This window comes from Remersonia thermophila, chromosome 2 (assembly GCF_042764415.1).
Source record: "Remersonia thermophila strain ATCC 22073 chromosome 2, whole genome shotgun sequence".
In the NCBI taxonomy this organism is placed as follows: domain Eukaryota; kingdom Fungi; phylum Ascomycota; class Sordariomycetes; order Sordariales; family Chaetomiaceae; genus Remersonia; species Remersonia thermophila.
The window spans coordinates 4206807-4223627 of NC_092218.1; the positions used below are offsets into that span (position 1 = coordinate 4206807).

At 58.0% G+C, this 16821-nt stretch overlaps 1 protein-coding gene across 1 annotated transcript; it reads right to left on the reverse strand.

Moving 5' to 3' along the window:
- Positions 1-12450: 12450 nt before the first annotated feature.
- On the reverse strand, positions 12451-16141 carry VTJ83DRAFT_2614 (uncharacterized protein; the record flags this gene model as incomplete). The annotated part of the gene is made up of 7 exons (XM_071008904.1): positions 12451-13197; positions 13254-13808; positions 13860-15342; positions 15412-15441; positions 15497-15807; positions 15878-15979; positions 16058-16141. The coding sequence occupies 7 exons, from the start codon at positions 16139-16141 to the stop codon at positions 12451-12453; spliced, it is 3312 nt and encodes a 1103-aa protein (XP_070869154.1).
- Positions 16142-16821: the final 680 nt, after the last annotated feature.

The window sequence follows — 16821 nt, forward strand, 5'->3', positions numbered from 1 at the left end:
GGTTGGGCAATTGGCCGGTGAGGAGTTCAAGCTGTCGTTGCTGTCGTCGTGGTCGAACAGAGCAACCAAGGGGAGGGCGGTATTTAAGATGGTTCGCTGGGACGGAGCCAGGGCGAATGGATGGAACGTCGTAGTGCAGGTGTTCAAGCGACTGTGCGATCGACAGGTGCGCAAGACCGAGAGCAGTGTTGGTTGTAATCACGGTCACCGTGTCTGGAGAACCAGGCCAGGAAACTGATCAAAACTAGACGGGAGGACCAAGTCTTTGTCGTTGAGAATGACGGCAAGGAATCACACTTGAAGAGGTGGTCGAACAGGTGGTTTTGAGCATCGTCTGCTGGCCTCGAGAGGTGCAGGAGGACACCTCTAATATCATCAGCAATGCTGTCTATCCCTCCGTGGGACTATCCCGGAACCAGGTTGGACATGCGAACCAGCCTTAGGGGTGACGGGGGTGTGCCGGCGGACGCCATCACCGGCACAGAAAGCGCCTTCCGTGGTGTGGTACGGACACGCCCACCCGGCCGCCCTTGACATGAAAGTTAACACCCCCCCCCCCCCCCCCCTGGCAGGGGGATGATAGCAGCCGCATGTGCTGCAAGGGTTCTTCGGCTGTGGACCCGAGAAGCGTCGCTCCGGGGGCGTGTGGGGGTAGGCCCATGGAACGGCGACTAGGCCCTGGCAGGTGGAGCACCTAGGCGACCGAAACAGTTCCCGGATACCATGTGACGAGGAGGTTGTTTGATGAGAAACTGCTGCTTCGGCGGACACAAGCCGCCGTATCCTTGCGTTTTGCGCTACTGCCTACCCGGTAGAGTAGGTAGCTAGGTAAAGGAGGCAGCTTGCCAGCATGGCGCAGGACGAGCAAGCAAGCATCGGCCGGCAACGGTCTGAGCTGGTGGTGGTGGTGATCGATGTTCTCCGTCACGGCAATCCGACAGTCTCAACGCAGGGTCGGGTTCAGACCTGCGGTCATCCACCTGGAAACGCACTGCTGGCAGGCTGCCGGGAGGCTAGGATGCCGTGTCCGTGTCCGTGTACTCTGTATTTGTCTTGTTTCAGTTTGCTGATGTGCGGTGCATGGCGGTTTCTGGAGCTGTATGAACGGTCGCATGGGGGTTGTGTGTGCTGGGCAGATCTGGGCTAGCTCGGGCGGTCATCTGCAATTCTCGGGGAATTCAAGAGGGGGCGGATCATCAGACGTGGATCTCTGGCCGCTGGTGCGAACGACCGATCTGATGGCGCCTTTTTTTTTCCTGACCCTGGATCGAAGAGAAAACTACCCTTTATGGTTCAATGCTGTCTGTGGAGTCCGACCGGGAACAGCAGCAGCGGCGGCGGCGGCGGCGGCGGCGGCGGCAAGAGAATCAGCAACACCCAGCAGCACAGCACAGCAGCGAGTGAACCGTCTATGGACATCGGTCCTGTCTGATGAACAAACAGGGAAAGGTTGGGTTGGGTTCATGACGAAGCATGTCCTGTTGGCGGAAACAAGAAGGGGTTCGTGAAGAAGGGGTCTTGTTTTCCTGGGAGTGGGTCTGGCCCTCGAGCCCTTGGAAATGGGGGTGCCCGATTGGCCAGCAGGGTTTATCTCCGGCTCAAGGGCAGCCAGGTTTGCGAGCTCCGCGAGTGCAAGCAGTTGTGTTGCTCCAGTCGCGACTTCCTGGAGCAGCTTCAAAACTGCCATGGATGATGCTCGAGGAGCAACTGCCCGAAACGGGCCATCGACGACACAAGGTGGTCAATCAAACCCCGTGACTTTTGCGCTTCAGCTTTGCTCCGTTCTAGTTCTCGCCAATGCTCTCGCTCTCCCACTGTGGCTTGCATCCCACGACGTAGGGAGCAAGCAGGGATGGGATGGCCTCGAGGCGCCCTATAGACATTTCATCAGCGCCCTCGCCATTGGCCCTTTCCATACAATGCTAGCAGCCAGGTGTCTTGCAATCTTTGTCCTGAGGTCTTGACGCGCACGAGGGCGTCGTTCGCTGTCATGCTCGGAGAAAAGGGGCAGGACAGAGACATGCATCCCGACTCTCTCCATGTTCAACAGGTCCAGCGGTGAGGGTACCGGTACTGGTGTAACACGCCCCTGCGCTGCCAATCAGTGTATCTGCCGTCGCTCCGGTGCCCTTTCAGCCCGGCTTCTGTGTTTCCGGTTTGGTACACAGTGCCGCCGCCGCCGCCGCCGTCGTCGTCGTCGTCGTTGCCGGCGGCGGCGGAGGAGAGTCGAGACCCGGCCGTCCCGTCGCCAGCTTGACGCCAGATCGCCCTGCTGCTCACCGCATCGTGGCGCTTCGCTTCGCTCTGAGGATTGCCGCCTCCCTACCGCGCCTCGGGCGCCATTCTGGTCCTCCTTTTTCGGTGTGGGTTATGACGGACGATCTCTTGTGACGACATCAACCGCGTTCAGCGTCCGAACAGTGCGGGTCTCACGCAAATCTCGGCTCTTTGGCATACCCACCACATGTTTGAAGGTCAAACCGCATGCCACTCTCGAATGATACAACCAAGTTCCGGTTCTTTGCAGCTTGCCGGCCACGACTTCTCAATATCAAACCCATCTTGAGATTGCTCGCTGACATGTCAAGCAACTTGTACCACCGAAGATCTGGCACCCCCCCAAGACACGGCTGATCCAAAAGCATCAAGACATACATGATGTCGCGCGACCCGAAATATGATCAGCCCCTTGGCCTACTCTTGACAGCATGCCACATACACCAAGTACAGTATGTGTCATGCTTCGTCTGTCAACAGCCCTTCCTCCCTCGTTCTCCCCAGCGAAAACCATGGGGGCGTGAGCATTTCTGACGTCGAGCGTCTTCTGCCCTCTGGTCTCAAATCCCTGCGAAAGGGTCCCGCATCACGAAGGGGGGAGGGGGCCAACTTGACACAGCCATAGCACGGCGCAACACGAGGCGGCAAGGAGACACGAGCATCGGGCCAGCCGCGCAGGATGACAGCATGACGGACATGGCCTCGGCGCGCACAACGGGCGGAGCATGACGAGGCTGCCAGCTGCCTTGTTCAGCAAGGAGCCTAAAACGGGAACCGCCGACACCATCGCCGTCAAAACAACACAAGCTTCCCGATGGATGTTTCCACCTTCGGCGCCATACATTTTCGTGGTCATGCAACGGAACGGCCGTCTTCTGCTGCTAGCCTTGGCTTGTTGCCGTTGCTACCCTCTCGCCGCCGGTCATGCCCGAGACTAGCCTGGGCCATGATCATCCTGGAATGACATCAAGGGCCTTTTCTTACCGCCTTCGATCGTCAGGTACGGTACGGAGAACGGCGTACGCCACGGACAAACGCCGCTGTTTCGTTAACCGGCCGGCGTCATACATCATCGTGGTTGGTTCCAGGCCTCCATGTGCCGCCTTCCTCCCCATGAGGGCTAACCGTTTATTTGTCATTCGACTTGATGGAGAAGCGAATATAGTCCGTTTCAGAATGTGGAGGATCTCACTCCGACCACGGCCACGGCCACGGTGAGGGCGTTTGTGGCTTCCAGAAACCGCGCCATCCCTTCCCCTTTGACCGTCTCCACTGTTCGACGGCTTCTGTTGTGATTCTGTCAACCTACATAGTCAAAAAGAACGTCTTTTGTTTTCCCCCCGGACCGCAAGATGGGGCGCCATGCACTTTGCGGTAAAGCTGCGCCTGGCTAGTAGGGGGGGGGGGGGCGGCCGGCCAAGCGGCAGGGGCAGGCAGCAGCAGCCTTTTGGATCCCAAGATTTCTCCACACTGAAAAGGGAGAGCCCCCCCAACAGAGCATCTCTCGAGGAAACACTGCCCGATGGCATCCATGCGTGCTGCGCACTCTGCGTTCTCTTCACTACCCTGCAGCCCCGTTTATGTAATCTGAGCGATGCTTCTTAGTCGATTTGAGCAAGTGATTCGCCTCCACGCCGGCAAGAACCTTAACCCCAGATCCCAAGATAAAATACACTACTGCTAGTAGCCACAAAACAAGCAACCATTGTTAGCGTCGTCCTGGTACCGTCCCCAGGTGAAACTGAAACGAAAGAGTGTTGTCGATCTTGCATGCCGCGGTCCGAGACGAATGGCCAATCTCTCATCGGACGCCCCCATGGATGATCCGCAACGAACGAGTGCCTCGAAACTCCGATGTAGCCAAAAATAACTTGAGGCGGTCAAAGGGCAAGCGCAGGGAGGGGGGGCGGGGAGAAGGAAAGGGAAACATGACACAAGCTTGGGCGGGATGGCATCGACCCCGGACATTGCGCTCCTCCATCCTCGTCTTCGTCTTCGCGATTGGGGGGGGGCCTTGGGACCGACCGGACTGGGCTGGGCCGGGCCGGACTGGACTGGACAAAGACAGCTGCCGGCAGGAGCTGATGTTGTCGGGAGAAGGGATAAGCAATCCCACGTTGAACAATAAACAACAACCGCAACAGCAACAACAAACAACCGTGTATGCACACACAAGCAGGTCAGCTGGCATGTTTGACACGGTAAGCCAGCCACTCCCAGCCCAATCCCGTCGGCCGGGCCCCGGTGTGGTCGTGCGGGAATGCACAGCTTGCTTGTCCTACCCGCTGCTGAACCGCCCACTCGGTGTGTCTCGTACTGGTGCGGGAGGCATGTACCGGTGAGGCTGGAATGGTTGGGGTTGGGGAGGTACATTCATTCAGGTCCCAGAACCCGGACGAAGCGCGCATGCATTGCAGATACGGGAATGGGCCCCAGGCACAAAAAAGAACAAAAGCAGCCGCAGAAACAGGATTCTTCGTCGCCCATGCGGGACGCCTTGCGCTGCAGAAGGACGGGATTCCAGCTTTCGCGGCCGCCAAGACTCGGTTCAGGTGTACAAGGCCATTCGAGGCCGCGCCCCCCCTTTCCCTTTGCCCGGCCTGGGACGTGGACGCGCTTGAACGTATACCCGGTGCAGAATGGCAGACTGGCAAGACAGCCGGGCAAAAGGCTGGGTCTCCTGAGGGAGCATAGGGCCAGCAAGAGGAAGATAGTTGCCGTCCGTACCATCTTTTTCTCGGGAACTGAACATCAAAATAGTTAACTATTGTGCAGATATGTACACGCCATGTACAAAGGGTTCCATTGCAGCCGTACCATGCCGCGCAGCCATCCATGCCGAGGCCCGGCCAGCCTCCATACTGCGTACATAGGTCTTTGTCAGGTGCCTGCGGGTGTATGGGGGATTGCCATTTTACCCTCGTGACTTTTTGTCCAAGAAACGCAATAGGAGCGCTTATACGCAGCGTCGCCGAGGATACTTTATATTCCTACCTACGCTCGACCCTTGTGGTGGCAATCTATAGGTATTCTGCGTCGGGAGGGAAACAAGAGGGTATCATTGCGCCAACGATTGGTAGCGATGACCCCAGCAGGTTGCAGAGCGCCTGTTTGGCATCTTCCACCTACCATGACGTAAATGTGGACGGGCGTGCACTGAATAGTAAGGATGTGCCAGAGGCAGAGCAGGGAGCGGTGTTGGCGAGTTGGCGATAAGCAACCCGTGGCGGTGACCGTGACGGTGACAGCAACGGTGACAGCGACAGGACCTCACCCCACAGCATGTCATGCTATGTCATGCCAGTCATCCAGATGTCAAGACCTGCCGCGTGCTTGGCGATAACCTTACCAACCTCGATCAACCCACGGTTGGACGTCCAGCCAGTTGACGTGATCGGACGGATGGTTGATGACTTGCCCAGCCAGCCAGCAAGGAAAGAAAACCCGGCCGAGACTCTGTTTCCCTGCTCATCCTCCGGTTCCCCCCCCCCCCCCCCCACCCCCAACGACGGTCATCCGTGCCTTTATCCACTCTCAACCTCTCGTCATCGAGAAAACCCCACGACCGACGACATGCCACATCACTAGCGCCTTCGCGCTCGCGTCGGGAAGGAGAGAGGGGGTGCATGGAATATCTGCTTGGCCACCACATCCGAGCGACATGGCCGCGCGGCTAGCCTCCGATAACACAAAAACAATATGATATGTCTGTCACGTTCAAACCATGTGCTCGCTAACTACTCTTACTTCGCCGTGCGGTCCCCGCCGCCCCCCCCCCCCCCCCCTTTATGTGGTTATGGAGAGCAATGGGTGGCATGTCACCCGCGTCGCCTTTCGACACCCAAACCGGATGTTCCGGAAGGAATATCACTGGTGGAGATCCAGGCGCCACACTCTCTCCACGGGGAAAAAAAAGTGTAAGTTTGTTATCCAGGATCGCTGATGCCTGGCGGCTTTTTTGTTGTTCTTTTGGCTTCTGCGATGCACCCGGTTCGATTCGACGATTGTCACTGTCATCTGTCATCTCCAAGACAGCATGCCGAAGAGTAACTACCTGCGATTCTCCGAGAGACGCATGACTCCCTGGCGGGGGATCTCAATAAAGTTATTATGCGCTGAATGGCCCGACAAGATACCGAATCTCCATCGGTTGACGCTTCGAGAAGCCCGAGCGGTCAATCTTCGGAGAACCATCCTGGCATGCCTTATTGGGTTTTCGTGTTCGTCGTCATCGCCACCATCATCGTCTGGCCTTCCTTGCCAGCGAGTCTTGTCCGTGCTACAAGAACCCGGCCCGAAAGGGGGTTTCGATCATTTCGGACCATCCACCACCCTGACCACTCTCTTCCGTGTTAAAGTGCGCCGCCGTCGGCCGTCCTATACATGGTGTACGCAGTACAGTGCCGTTGCATGGCCGAGGGGGGTGGTTGTTGTCTCGCGTGAATTGCCGGATTGAGCCTCGGGGGACAAGCCCGGGGCGTGGAGCAGTGGAGAGACGTGCTGAAAGGGCGTGTGGCTTTCATGATAATGATGATGGTGACAAGATCACGAGTCTGTGATGACATCCTGTCAAATTTGACACTTTCCCAAGACGGTCCGTGGCTCTGCGCTAGTGCCGTGCGGAGGGGTGTGGAGCTCGGCAAGTCGAACGAGGTGAGGGACATGATGATCCCTTTTTCACGTGCCAAATACCATCGGCAACGTTGTTTGTCAAGCCCCCAGGATCCTATCTCGATGAGAAGAGCCGCCGCCGTACCATTTTCGTTCCAAGCCAGGGGCCAGACCAGCATGCAATGGTCGCGCTATTCTTTTCTCGATTTGAAAAAGCTTGGTCAATATGTAGTAGCGCGTTTGCCTGGACCGTCATTCGCCTTCTTGTTTCGGGCTGCATCACCGTCAAACACAGCCGATCTGCTTGCCCGATCTGATCTCTCCTGGAACCGTTGGTGGGCACGCCGAGGTTTACACTCGAGACACAAGGCAGAGGAGAAGGACAGAGAACGGGCGATTCGAAGTGATTCGACTCGTTCAAGAACAGTACTGTGTACATACGGATGGAACACCCGTGGAGCAAAGGGGTTTTTTTCTGGGCCACCGCATACGATATGTGCCCAAGAAAACGGCGCCGTGTGACCCGTTCCCCTCCTTTCTGTCTGTTGTTGTTGTTGTTGTTGTTGCGAGCGAAAGCGAGCTCGATGCTGCTTGCGCGCGGTCAGCAAGAGTGCTGAAAAAGAAGCACTCCCCAGCCAGGCTCTTGCTGACGTTGCAGGGCATGACGGCAGGGCATGAAAGGCCAAGGAAACGTTGACGGCCTTCCCACGGACGGTGCCGCGGATTGAGCTTCCGAGCCTCGGAGCGAGCACTGCTTTTGGTCCCGTCCCCGATGCAAGGCGCTCGCGGGGGGTTTCATCCAGAGGAATGCAAGATGCAGTGGATTCGAAGCGAAGGGGGGCGGAAAGAATGGATCGATCGTGGGGTCAAGCCGGGGCAAAGTACTGCGTACGCAGTAAAGGGGGATCCTGTCAAAAAAAAAAAAAAAAAAAAAAAAAAAAAAAAAAAAAAAAAAAAAAAAAAACAATGCGAATGCGACAAGGGAGACAGACATGGAGTGGTGCTAAGTGCTCAGCAAAAGGGTGTGAGTGCAAAGCGCGAAGAACCTGAGCAACGTTGGTGGGTGTCTGTGTGGTGCGTCCCTTCCCGTGGTGGGGGCCGTTGGCCCTGGTCAGGGATTCGAGGGCAATCACCACCATCACCGGCCTGAGGCTTCCTTGTTCCATTTCGCTCTGGGGTAGTCATGTACTGTGTAACTACCGGTCTGTATAGTACATACTCCGTAGCACACACCTCACCTTCCCACACGCCCATCTTGCCTGGGCTGCTCGATCCTGCCTGTCCATCGTCAACAACAGCAAGGAAGTCAAGACCTTGTCAAGCCACCAGGGTTCTCGGCTTCTCGGCTGCTCCGAGAAGCAATCCGTCCAGAGTTGGGTGGGTCTGCCTCCTGTCAAGGCTGGGCAGGACCCCCTGGTCAGGAACGGCTCGAACGGTCAATCTGCCAAACTCGGCATGGCGCGGGCGGGTTGAGTGGGGGCTCGTCACATTTTCAAGGGTTTTGTTTGACATGGACCGTCTGTTGCATCGATTTCGAAGCTTACAAGGTCGCCGATCACCAGGCGTGAAACCATGGAATCATGGAACCCCGGGGTCGCTTCGGACGTTCCGAAGGGGACGCTATTCACACTACCCGATTTTGTGACTGGCCGTGAGATGGCCTTTGGTGGCTTGCATCGTCACAATGAGCAATGGCAAGTATTGAATTGTGTCGATTGTTTTTTTTTTTGTACGGCGTCAGACGGGAAATAATTGTCAATCAATTGACGCATGACTCAGATTGCGATTGCCCATCAAAAACGCGGCAGAAGAGTTGCCAAGACGGAGCATCCCGCCTGCGGCCGACCTCAATGCTTCCGCATCCAGCTGTGCCGCCGCATCCATGATCCGTCCATCACAACAGGGCAGCCAAGGTGCCTTGGCTACCTATCAAGCCCTTCTTATCTTGTGTTGACCTGACATGAAGGTTGGAGACCCTTCACAAGGTGTTGCCTGCTGGACCTCGCCGTGGCATAGCCGCTCTCAGCATGTGCCATCTCCAGGTTGCATTGCTGTCAAGCGCGGCTCTCACCATTGGAGGCCCAAGACGGAAGGCCGGGAATGCGATCTGGGGCAGCCTACCCCGAGCGGCCAAGCGTCGGAGCATTGCAATCTCGGAGCCACCTCTTCTTCCTAGCGGCACATTTGCTGCGGGAATCAATTAATCCGGCAGTTATCGCCTTACGGCCGCAATGCTGTGTTTGTATCTTCGATTTGTTCGACGGTTGCTTCTTGCCGAGGGAGGCCGGCAGCTATAGCAAGCACTGCTAAGACGCGAGGACCAGGAAACGGGCGCGACCAGACGAAAACCGTTGACACGCATGCAGCCAAGCCCGGCTCTTGATCCCGCATCGGCAGGTCGGACCCGGCGGGGGCGCCAAACGTTGGACGTCCCAGAGTCTCTCGACGCCTTCGCTACGCTTGCCCCTCAAGCCGCTTTTCATAGGCTCGGTTGTTATACCGTTGGTTGCCGGCGGCGTGCGGCGTGGTGCTTTGTCAAGGCTGCGCCAACGCATGGCCGTCGACGCGCGCCCTCTCTGCGCTGCTCCCGTGCTAAGCAAGTCGCGGCAATCCACCATGTCACCGAAGCCAGAACAGACAATGCGCCGATGAAGCTCGGCGGCCAAAGCACGTGCGCGGTCATGCCGGCGGTGCGGTACGACATGCACAATGCAGGAACTGCTAGCGACTGCCGAGTGCAACCGTGTTACTTACGGGGCTGGCCACCTCGCCAGCTCTCCCTCTTCCCACGGGCCACGGTGCACGTTCTGCCAAGTGCTCCATAGTGGCCCTACCTGCCTGCTGCAGTAGCGCAAACGAACTATGATCTGACAGCACGGGACATCCGACGTTGGCCATGCGACAAGCGATGGAGACGAGGACCTGGTTCCCTTGTTTCACCCGTTTCGCCGTGACAATCGCCGCGATACTGCCGACCACGCCTTCTGTCGGTCGGCAGCGACACTACTTGGGCAACTCGCCAAGCGGCGACGGCTCACAAAGAGACAACCTACCCTGGAAACACATACACACACAAAGCCCAAAGACCGGCGAAGCTGCAGACGCATCCCATCCCATCCCACCTGCTGGGAAGATCCCCTTCCAAGCAATGCATACCACACATCGGTACCTCATCCAAAATCTCTTGGAACCTCGAGCAGGGACTCTTTAGCAACCATTTAGCCTGCGGACGTCTCACGCAGCCAACCCAGGACATCTGCGACAGGATTGCGCAGCGCCGCAGGTTGCGACAGCCAGAAGACCGCATTGCAACTTTCAGAGGCTCCGCGGGGAGTCTGACTGATGATGCCATAACGCAGGGCTAGCAGGGTCTGCCAACCTGGTCCTGCAACGGCTGCTAGAATCGCTGCAACGTCAGCGCTCCCCCACAAGAGAAAAAAAAAGGTCCGATGTGGAGATGACAAGATCTGGGCCCGAACGAAATATCCATCCGGCCGTCATACCATGCTCTGCTGAGACGTTATGGTTCGATGCGTTATGATCGACGTCTTGCGTCCTTCCCTTCTAGTGTAGTGACGATGAACGCTTTGCTCTGTCTTTTATCCTCCTCAACACCTAGCCTACCGGGGACCCCGTGTTGGACTCGTGCAAACAAGACACTATAGTACATGCTCAGCAGCCATCTCCTGCCCATCTCCCGTACAGGGGAGGGGGGGGATATTGACATGGAACACAAAGAGGGAGAGTGGATACGGTACCATCATAAGCCAAGCAATACAACGTTACCTACCGTCCAAGGCAAGTAAGTCCGTCAGTCAAAATCACGCCGTGACAGGTTAGCCGAGACGAGCCCGCATGGGCGTCAACGCAGTCACATCAATCTGACCTTCATGACACAACCTCGTAGCGTAGACAGCTTCTCCGTCTCGGTCGCCGCGGATGGTCGTCCTTCCCCCCCATTCATGAGCCTTTTGGCTGCTACACCCGCCTCAGGCCGTCATCCCGCGCCCCGGTTATCTCCGTCCCGTCTCCCTCCCCCAAGTTTCACATCTCGCACATGTCAAATCCTCCCCCCCCCATACCGAGCCGACATGTCAGGATGCAGGATGACCCGTCCCATAGTACATACTATAATGTGTGCGCAGTGTAGAGCTTCTTGGCTGGAAAGCCGAGCGCAACCGTTGCCAAGATGGATGATACCTGGGTAGCATCCTCACCCCGAAGCACCCCGCGCCGTGCAATCCCTCTCCACGCCCGCTCCCACCCCCTTCCTCTTCGCCCTTGACAGCGACCAACTAGGCGCCGGAATGACGGTCCGACAGCCTCCCAGCATCGCAACCTGCACATGCTCAAAGTCGCAGAGTCAGGTACCGAGAATGATGAGATGCCGAGAACCAAGCGACCACCAGAAACACGGCGCGATGAGATGAAATGCGGAGGAAGTTCTAGAAGCAGAAGAATTAGACGAAAGACCATTTCCTACGCGGGATATTGTTTTTTCTTTTTGATTGACAGACATGCCACGCATGCATACTCACGCAAGTGCGGGGTGAGGAGTCTTGAGATCCCCTTTGCCGGACAAGACATCCAAAACAACACCACTCTGTACGGCGTCGGTACAGGGCTCCCGATAAGCCCACACACACACACACACACCCTCTCTCTCTCTCGCCCCACGGTCTGCCAACCAAGGAAGGCTTCCTTTTCATTTTGCTGGTGCGCTGTCGTAGCTCGCAGCCACAACTACCGCCAACCTGTCGTTCCGTGATCTGGTTCCGAGCGAGATTGATGTTACACCCTGATCTTGTCAACCTTCCTGTGACAACCCTCGCTTGGATGTCGAAGCCGCCAACACCACCCCATCTCCCCTCCCTCTCCTCCCCATCACGTCACGTCACCCGCGGCCCGTAAATCTAAGTTCTCTGCCATGCTTCGGTCTTTGTTCGATGCTAAACCCGTTGAGTACGGACGGGGCCAAGGTGCCGACTGATAAAGGGCTTTCCATCAAACATCGTATGCTCTGCACTCTGCAGATAACACGCACATGCAGTCACTGCAAGCCCCATCCCCCCCGAGTACTGTACATCTATACTATTATAGTAGGCAGAAGTGGCAGCACCGGGCAGGTTGAGCGGTCCTGGATAGTAGTGTGGGACCAAGACGTTGCGTTCGCTTCACTCTCCATTCCGACAACCCCCATGGCGCAACCTGATGCTTTGACGCTTTGGCACTGTCAAGAACTAGACACAAGGCCCCGTGGTTTCCTGTCGGCACCTCGCGGCGCCGGCACTGTGTTGTATGCGGTAGATGGCGAGCACATGACTCGAAGAGGAAAAGATAAGGTTGGAGAGCATCCAACGAGCAGTTCAAGCCGACTGCAGACTCTGGATGCTATCCAGACGTGAACCATCCGGCCGTGAGATATGACATCCGATAAAAGACCTAGCTAGCTCTTTGCGTCATCAAACTGTATGGTATCCAAACCCCAAACGCCGCTGCTACCCAACCAGAACATGACGACAGCCGCCCCAAACACCACCAACTTGCATCCGGTTTGCTTCATCACTTCCCTCTTAACCTCTCCCAAATCTGGGTTGGCCTCCTCTTTACGACCCTCCTCAACGCCTCCTCCCCTCCCTTCTCGTACATCCCCTTTGAGCTACCCCCTGCCTCAACCTCGGGACCAGCCGACGGCAGCCCCGCCTTCTGGAAGACAGGATCATTCCCCAACCCCTCGCTGTTGGGATCAATCTCGTCGTAATCATGGTCGTACTCATCCGGACATATCTCCCTCCGTCCCTTGGCGGCGTACTCGCTGGTATACCCCTTGAGGGACGTGCCGGACTCTGGGCGGGGCGGATTCCCCGCCTCACGCATCTTATCCAGCGCGCTGGCTAGGGGCCCAACCAGCGGAGCTTTATGGTCAAAGCTGGCGCGGTCGTCGTTACTATTTCCCGCCGCCGCCGCCGCCGCCGCCGGTCCCGCTCCCGCCCAGTCATCAGCGTTCTTATACGACTGGCTGATGCGCGAGGATTCGCTGTGGAAAGAAGGCGGTGGCGGCGACCAGGACGGCGGGACTTGAGAGTCACGGTTCGGGGAGCCTGCGGTAGAGCGCATCGACTGCGCCTTCTTGTACAGCGCCGGGAAGCGGGCCTCAAACTCGACCTCGAGCTCTTTCTGGCGCTGTTCGACAGCCCGTCTCCGCTCAAGCTTCTTCGCCGGGATGAGATCCGCTGTATGCGTGCGAACCTGGCTCGTGAATGCAATGAGCCATTCGCGGTATTCGGCATCTCGCCTGCGGGACTCCTCCTGCGCATGGTTAGGCACAGACAATGGCTGATGAAGGGGCATTGTCTTTGACGTACCTCGGTAGGGCTAGGCATCTGCCGGAGGCTGTCAATGTACTCCTTGGCTTCCGTTGTCATCTTGGCGCCGCTGATGTACTTGTCAAAGGACGACGAGAACTCGCGGTAATGCCCTTTGAGGATGAAGCACTGGCCCTGCCAGCCCTTTCGGCGGAACTTGGCGTGCAGAGCCTCGGCGACGGGGCATTCCCAGCTGAACTCAATGACTCTGTCGTAAAAGACGAGGCACTTGAAGCGTGACCATTTGCTGAAGCTGCGCCGGCTCTGATCGTCCATGATCGTGTCTTCGATCATCTCAAGAGATGTGTGCTCGACGAAGCTCAGCGGCGTGCGCAAGTTGATGGCATCGTGAATGTGGGACCTCTCAAAGTCCGTGGTGGATCGCAGATCGACCAGCAGGACACCCTTCGAGGGGTAGATCTGCAGGAGCCTGTTGAGGTGACCAGGAAGGATCATGTGGACGTCCGCGCGGGCCTGGCTATGGTGATGTTTCGCCCTGAGGCCCTCCAGGTTGAGCGTCATTCCGGCTTCCTCGCGATGGTGCTCAAACCAGGCCTAAACGGTTAGCAGTCGTAACACAACAACATCAACATCAGTAAAACTCACGTAAAGGTCAAACGGCTCAACGCCCAGGCTCGAAGCAAGGTGGCCTATGGTCGTCGCGGAGGGGGCCGGATCTGATGTGAAGTACTCTTCCAGCTGCCGAATGACATGCGGAGGAATTGGTAGATCTGCGCTGACATATGTCTCTTGCCGGAAGGCCGAGCCTGTGAAAGTGGGCGCATGGCTCATCATCCTCGACGGCCCGTCTCCCGGGACGAAAAGGGTTCCGGCGGCTGGGGAAACCGGGGCGGGAGGGCTGAGTTGACGCTGGTCCAAGGTCTGCAGAGAGGGCATTTCTCGTAAAGTGCCCGCAAAACTGGCCATCGAAGGCTGAGGGGTGAGACCCAAGGCCGGCCTCTGCTGAGACAAGGGACTGGCCAAAGTGTATTCTGCAGGAGGTTCTTGCGATGTTTGCGGGAGCGGTGCGGCGAAGACGGAATCGGATTCATCGTCCCGCAACTGGCTCAATGAGCTCAGCCTTGGCTGAGCCGTGACCACGTCAGTTGCAGCAGGCACGTCTTCAGCGGGTTTGGCCGACGTCTCGCCATCTTCCCGCACGTGGCTGGACATGCTCGGTGGCCTTTCAATCCCAGCTCCTTCCATGCTATCAGGCGCGCTGCCCGCCGGCTTGGCCGAAGCCTCGCTGGCTGCTGGCGCGACTGTATGATGGGGTGCTTGGGCCGGTTGCTTGCGGGCGTGGAGGAGGTTGTTGGACCGGATAAAGGCCACAAAGGAACAGGCAGGGTCATCTGGCAGGAAATCCCAAACCATGACAGGCAGGGACAGCAAGAGCAACGTCGAGTGACTCTTGAAAACGCCCTGGACCTTGACATGTTTCGCAATGGCGGGAAAGGCGGCTAGCCAGTTCTCCCAGTCCTTCAGGTCTAGGGTCTGATCGTCCTCAAGCGCCAAAGAGATCAAGACATGGGGCTCGTCCTCGTTGGGGTCCGAAGCAGCAGGGATGCAGAAGTCCGGCGGAGTGAACGCAGGCGGTAGCTCTTCGACCGGATTCCTTCCTTCGATCATCCTTGGGTAGGGTGATGGCTGGTTCCAGGAGACGAGATGGCTGGCTGGTGCGGTACCGAGCGACGGCTGAGCCGCCTTCCGTGGGACGAGCTGGCGGAGTTCGATGCTGGCAGCCTTGTGGTTGGACGTCATCATGAAGTGGACAGGAGTGGTTCGCGCCTCGAAGTGCTTTCCGTTGATCAGGATGGGCCGGGGGTGCTTGAGGCGGGCCAGGATCTCAGCGTGAAGCATGGCAGCCGAGAAGGTGCGCTGACGCCACTCCATCAGAACCTCGATCAGAGCGTTTGTGAACGAGTAGCGGCCCGGGTCGGGGGCGATGGCGTCCCAGCTGGAAGCCGATATGGTTTCGGTGATGCTCCGGCCCGTGGCGAAGGTGGCGCTTGCGGCGCCGGCGCAGCAGTCTAGGAGGATCAAGACGTCTGAAATTGACCTCTCGAGCAGCGTCTGGATGGCGGACCATCTGCATTGGGTCAATTACCCCTGATGATGGCAAGTAAACACGGGGGAGGGGGGTGGGGGGGGAGCCTACTGTAACCATGGTGACCCAGGCATTCGATTCCTGCGGAGAGGGTTAGACGCAGGGCGACAGGAAAGGGAACAGGGCAGACACGTACGCGCACCAGGTGCTCTGCCTCGACTCGTCGATCTTTGCATGACCGCCGTAGTACACGACGAACAGCGTCTCCTCGGCCTCGTACTTCTTGACCATGTCGGCGATCTTGAGCATCAGCTCCAGATGGGGGTTCTCGGACGGAATGGCGAAGATGTCGGTGGAGAAGTTGTAGTGCTTGCGGAAGCACTTCTCCAGGTCCTCGAGCTCGGGCAGCACAAACAGGTCGTCCGACTGCCAGTGCAGCATGAGGGCGTGAACCTTGGAGTACCGCTGGGCATCCCGGCCGCGGTTCGGGAAGGCCCTGCTGGCGGACTGGGAAGAGGTGTTAGGCATGCCTCTTGGATCGTCCCCTACGCGGAGCGGGAGCAGACGTTGGACGTACATTTTCGAGAGCCTGGGCAAAGCTCTCGATGTGCTTGATGTGGTACTTCACGCGGCTGATGTCGTGGGTCGCTGCGGGCGACCCCTCGGTGAGCGAGCCATACTGCCGACGTGGTGAGCCCGTGCTCCTCCTCCTCCTCCTCGTTGCTTGCACAAGTCTTTGTCCCCTGGAGATGCCTACCGCAGAGTCGGCGTAGCCCATGCTGTCCTCGTCGCTGGCCGGTTTCCTCGACCGGAGGATGGTGAAGGGTGCCTGGCCCTCCATGGCTCGACCCGAGGGCCACGGCCCGGAGTGATAAAAGAGCGCCGCAACGAATGATGCCGGCGTCTCGCAGAGCGGAGACCGGTTGCACGGCGGCAGGCCAGGGCCCCAGGCCGGAGTCGAGACCGACGTTGGTGACAAGCTGGAGCGCCCGGGAAAGCTCTGGACCCTGGAAACGGCCGAACCAGACTGCTCGTTTGTGATGACAGTTCCCACTCTGTCGAGCGACGAGCGATGTTCTGGCAGGCGGTGAGATGTCAATGTCGCATTGGGGCGGCGATTGCCTTTGTCAGGATCGCCCCTTTCTTCGGTGAGAGATCCACGGTTCTGGAAGGAAAGAATCGGGCATGGAGGTTCATGTCGCCTCCCCTCCGGCGCTGCCTCTTGCCGTGGTGGGATGTCGGCGGCGGACTGAGTGAGTGCCTCCCCGGTGTCCAAATCGGGATTAGCGCCTATGCTTGCCGGTGTTTGCTTTGGGAAGGACTCCGGGGGGATCAGTGGGGTGGGTCCGGGCGCCCTCTGCAGCCAATCGGAAAGCAGAAGCCGCTTTGTCAGCTGGAGCTCCAGGAGCCCACAGCGAGTCCCACAGGGCTGGCAGAGTCAGGCCAGCTGGCTGCTCAGCTTGGCAGGAGCTGAGCGCACCTTGACGATGCCGAGGCGGGCTTCGCCAATGGCAGCGCCGG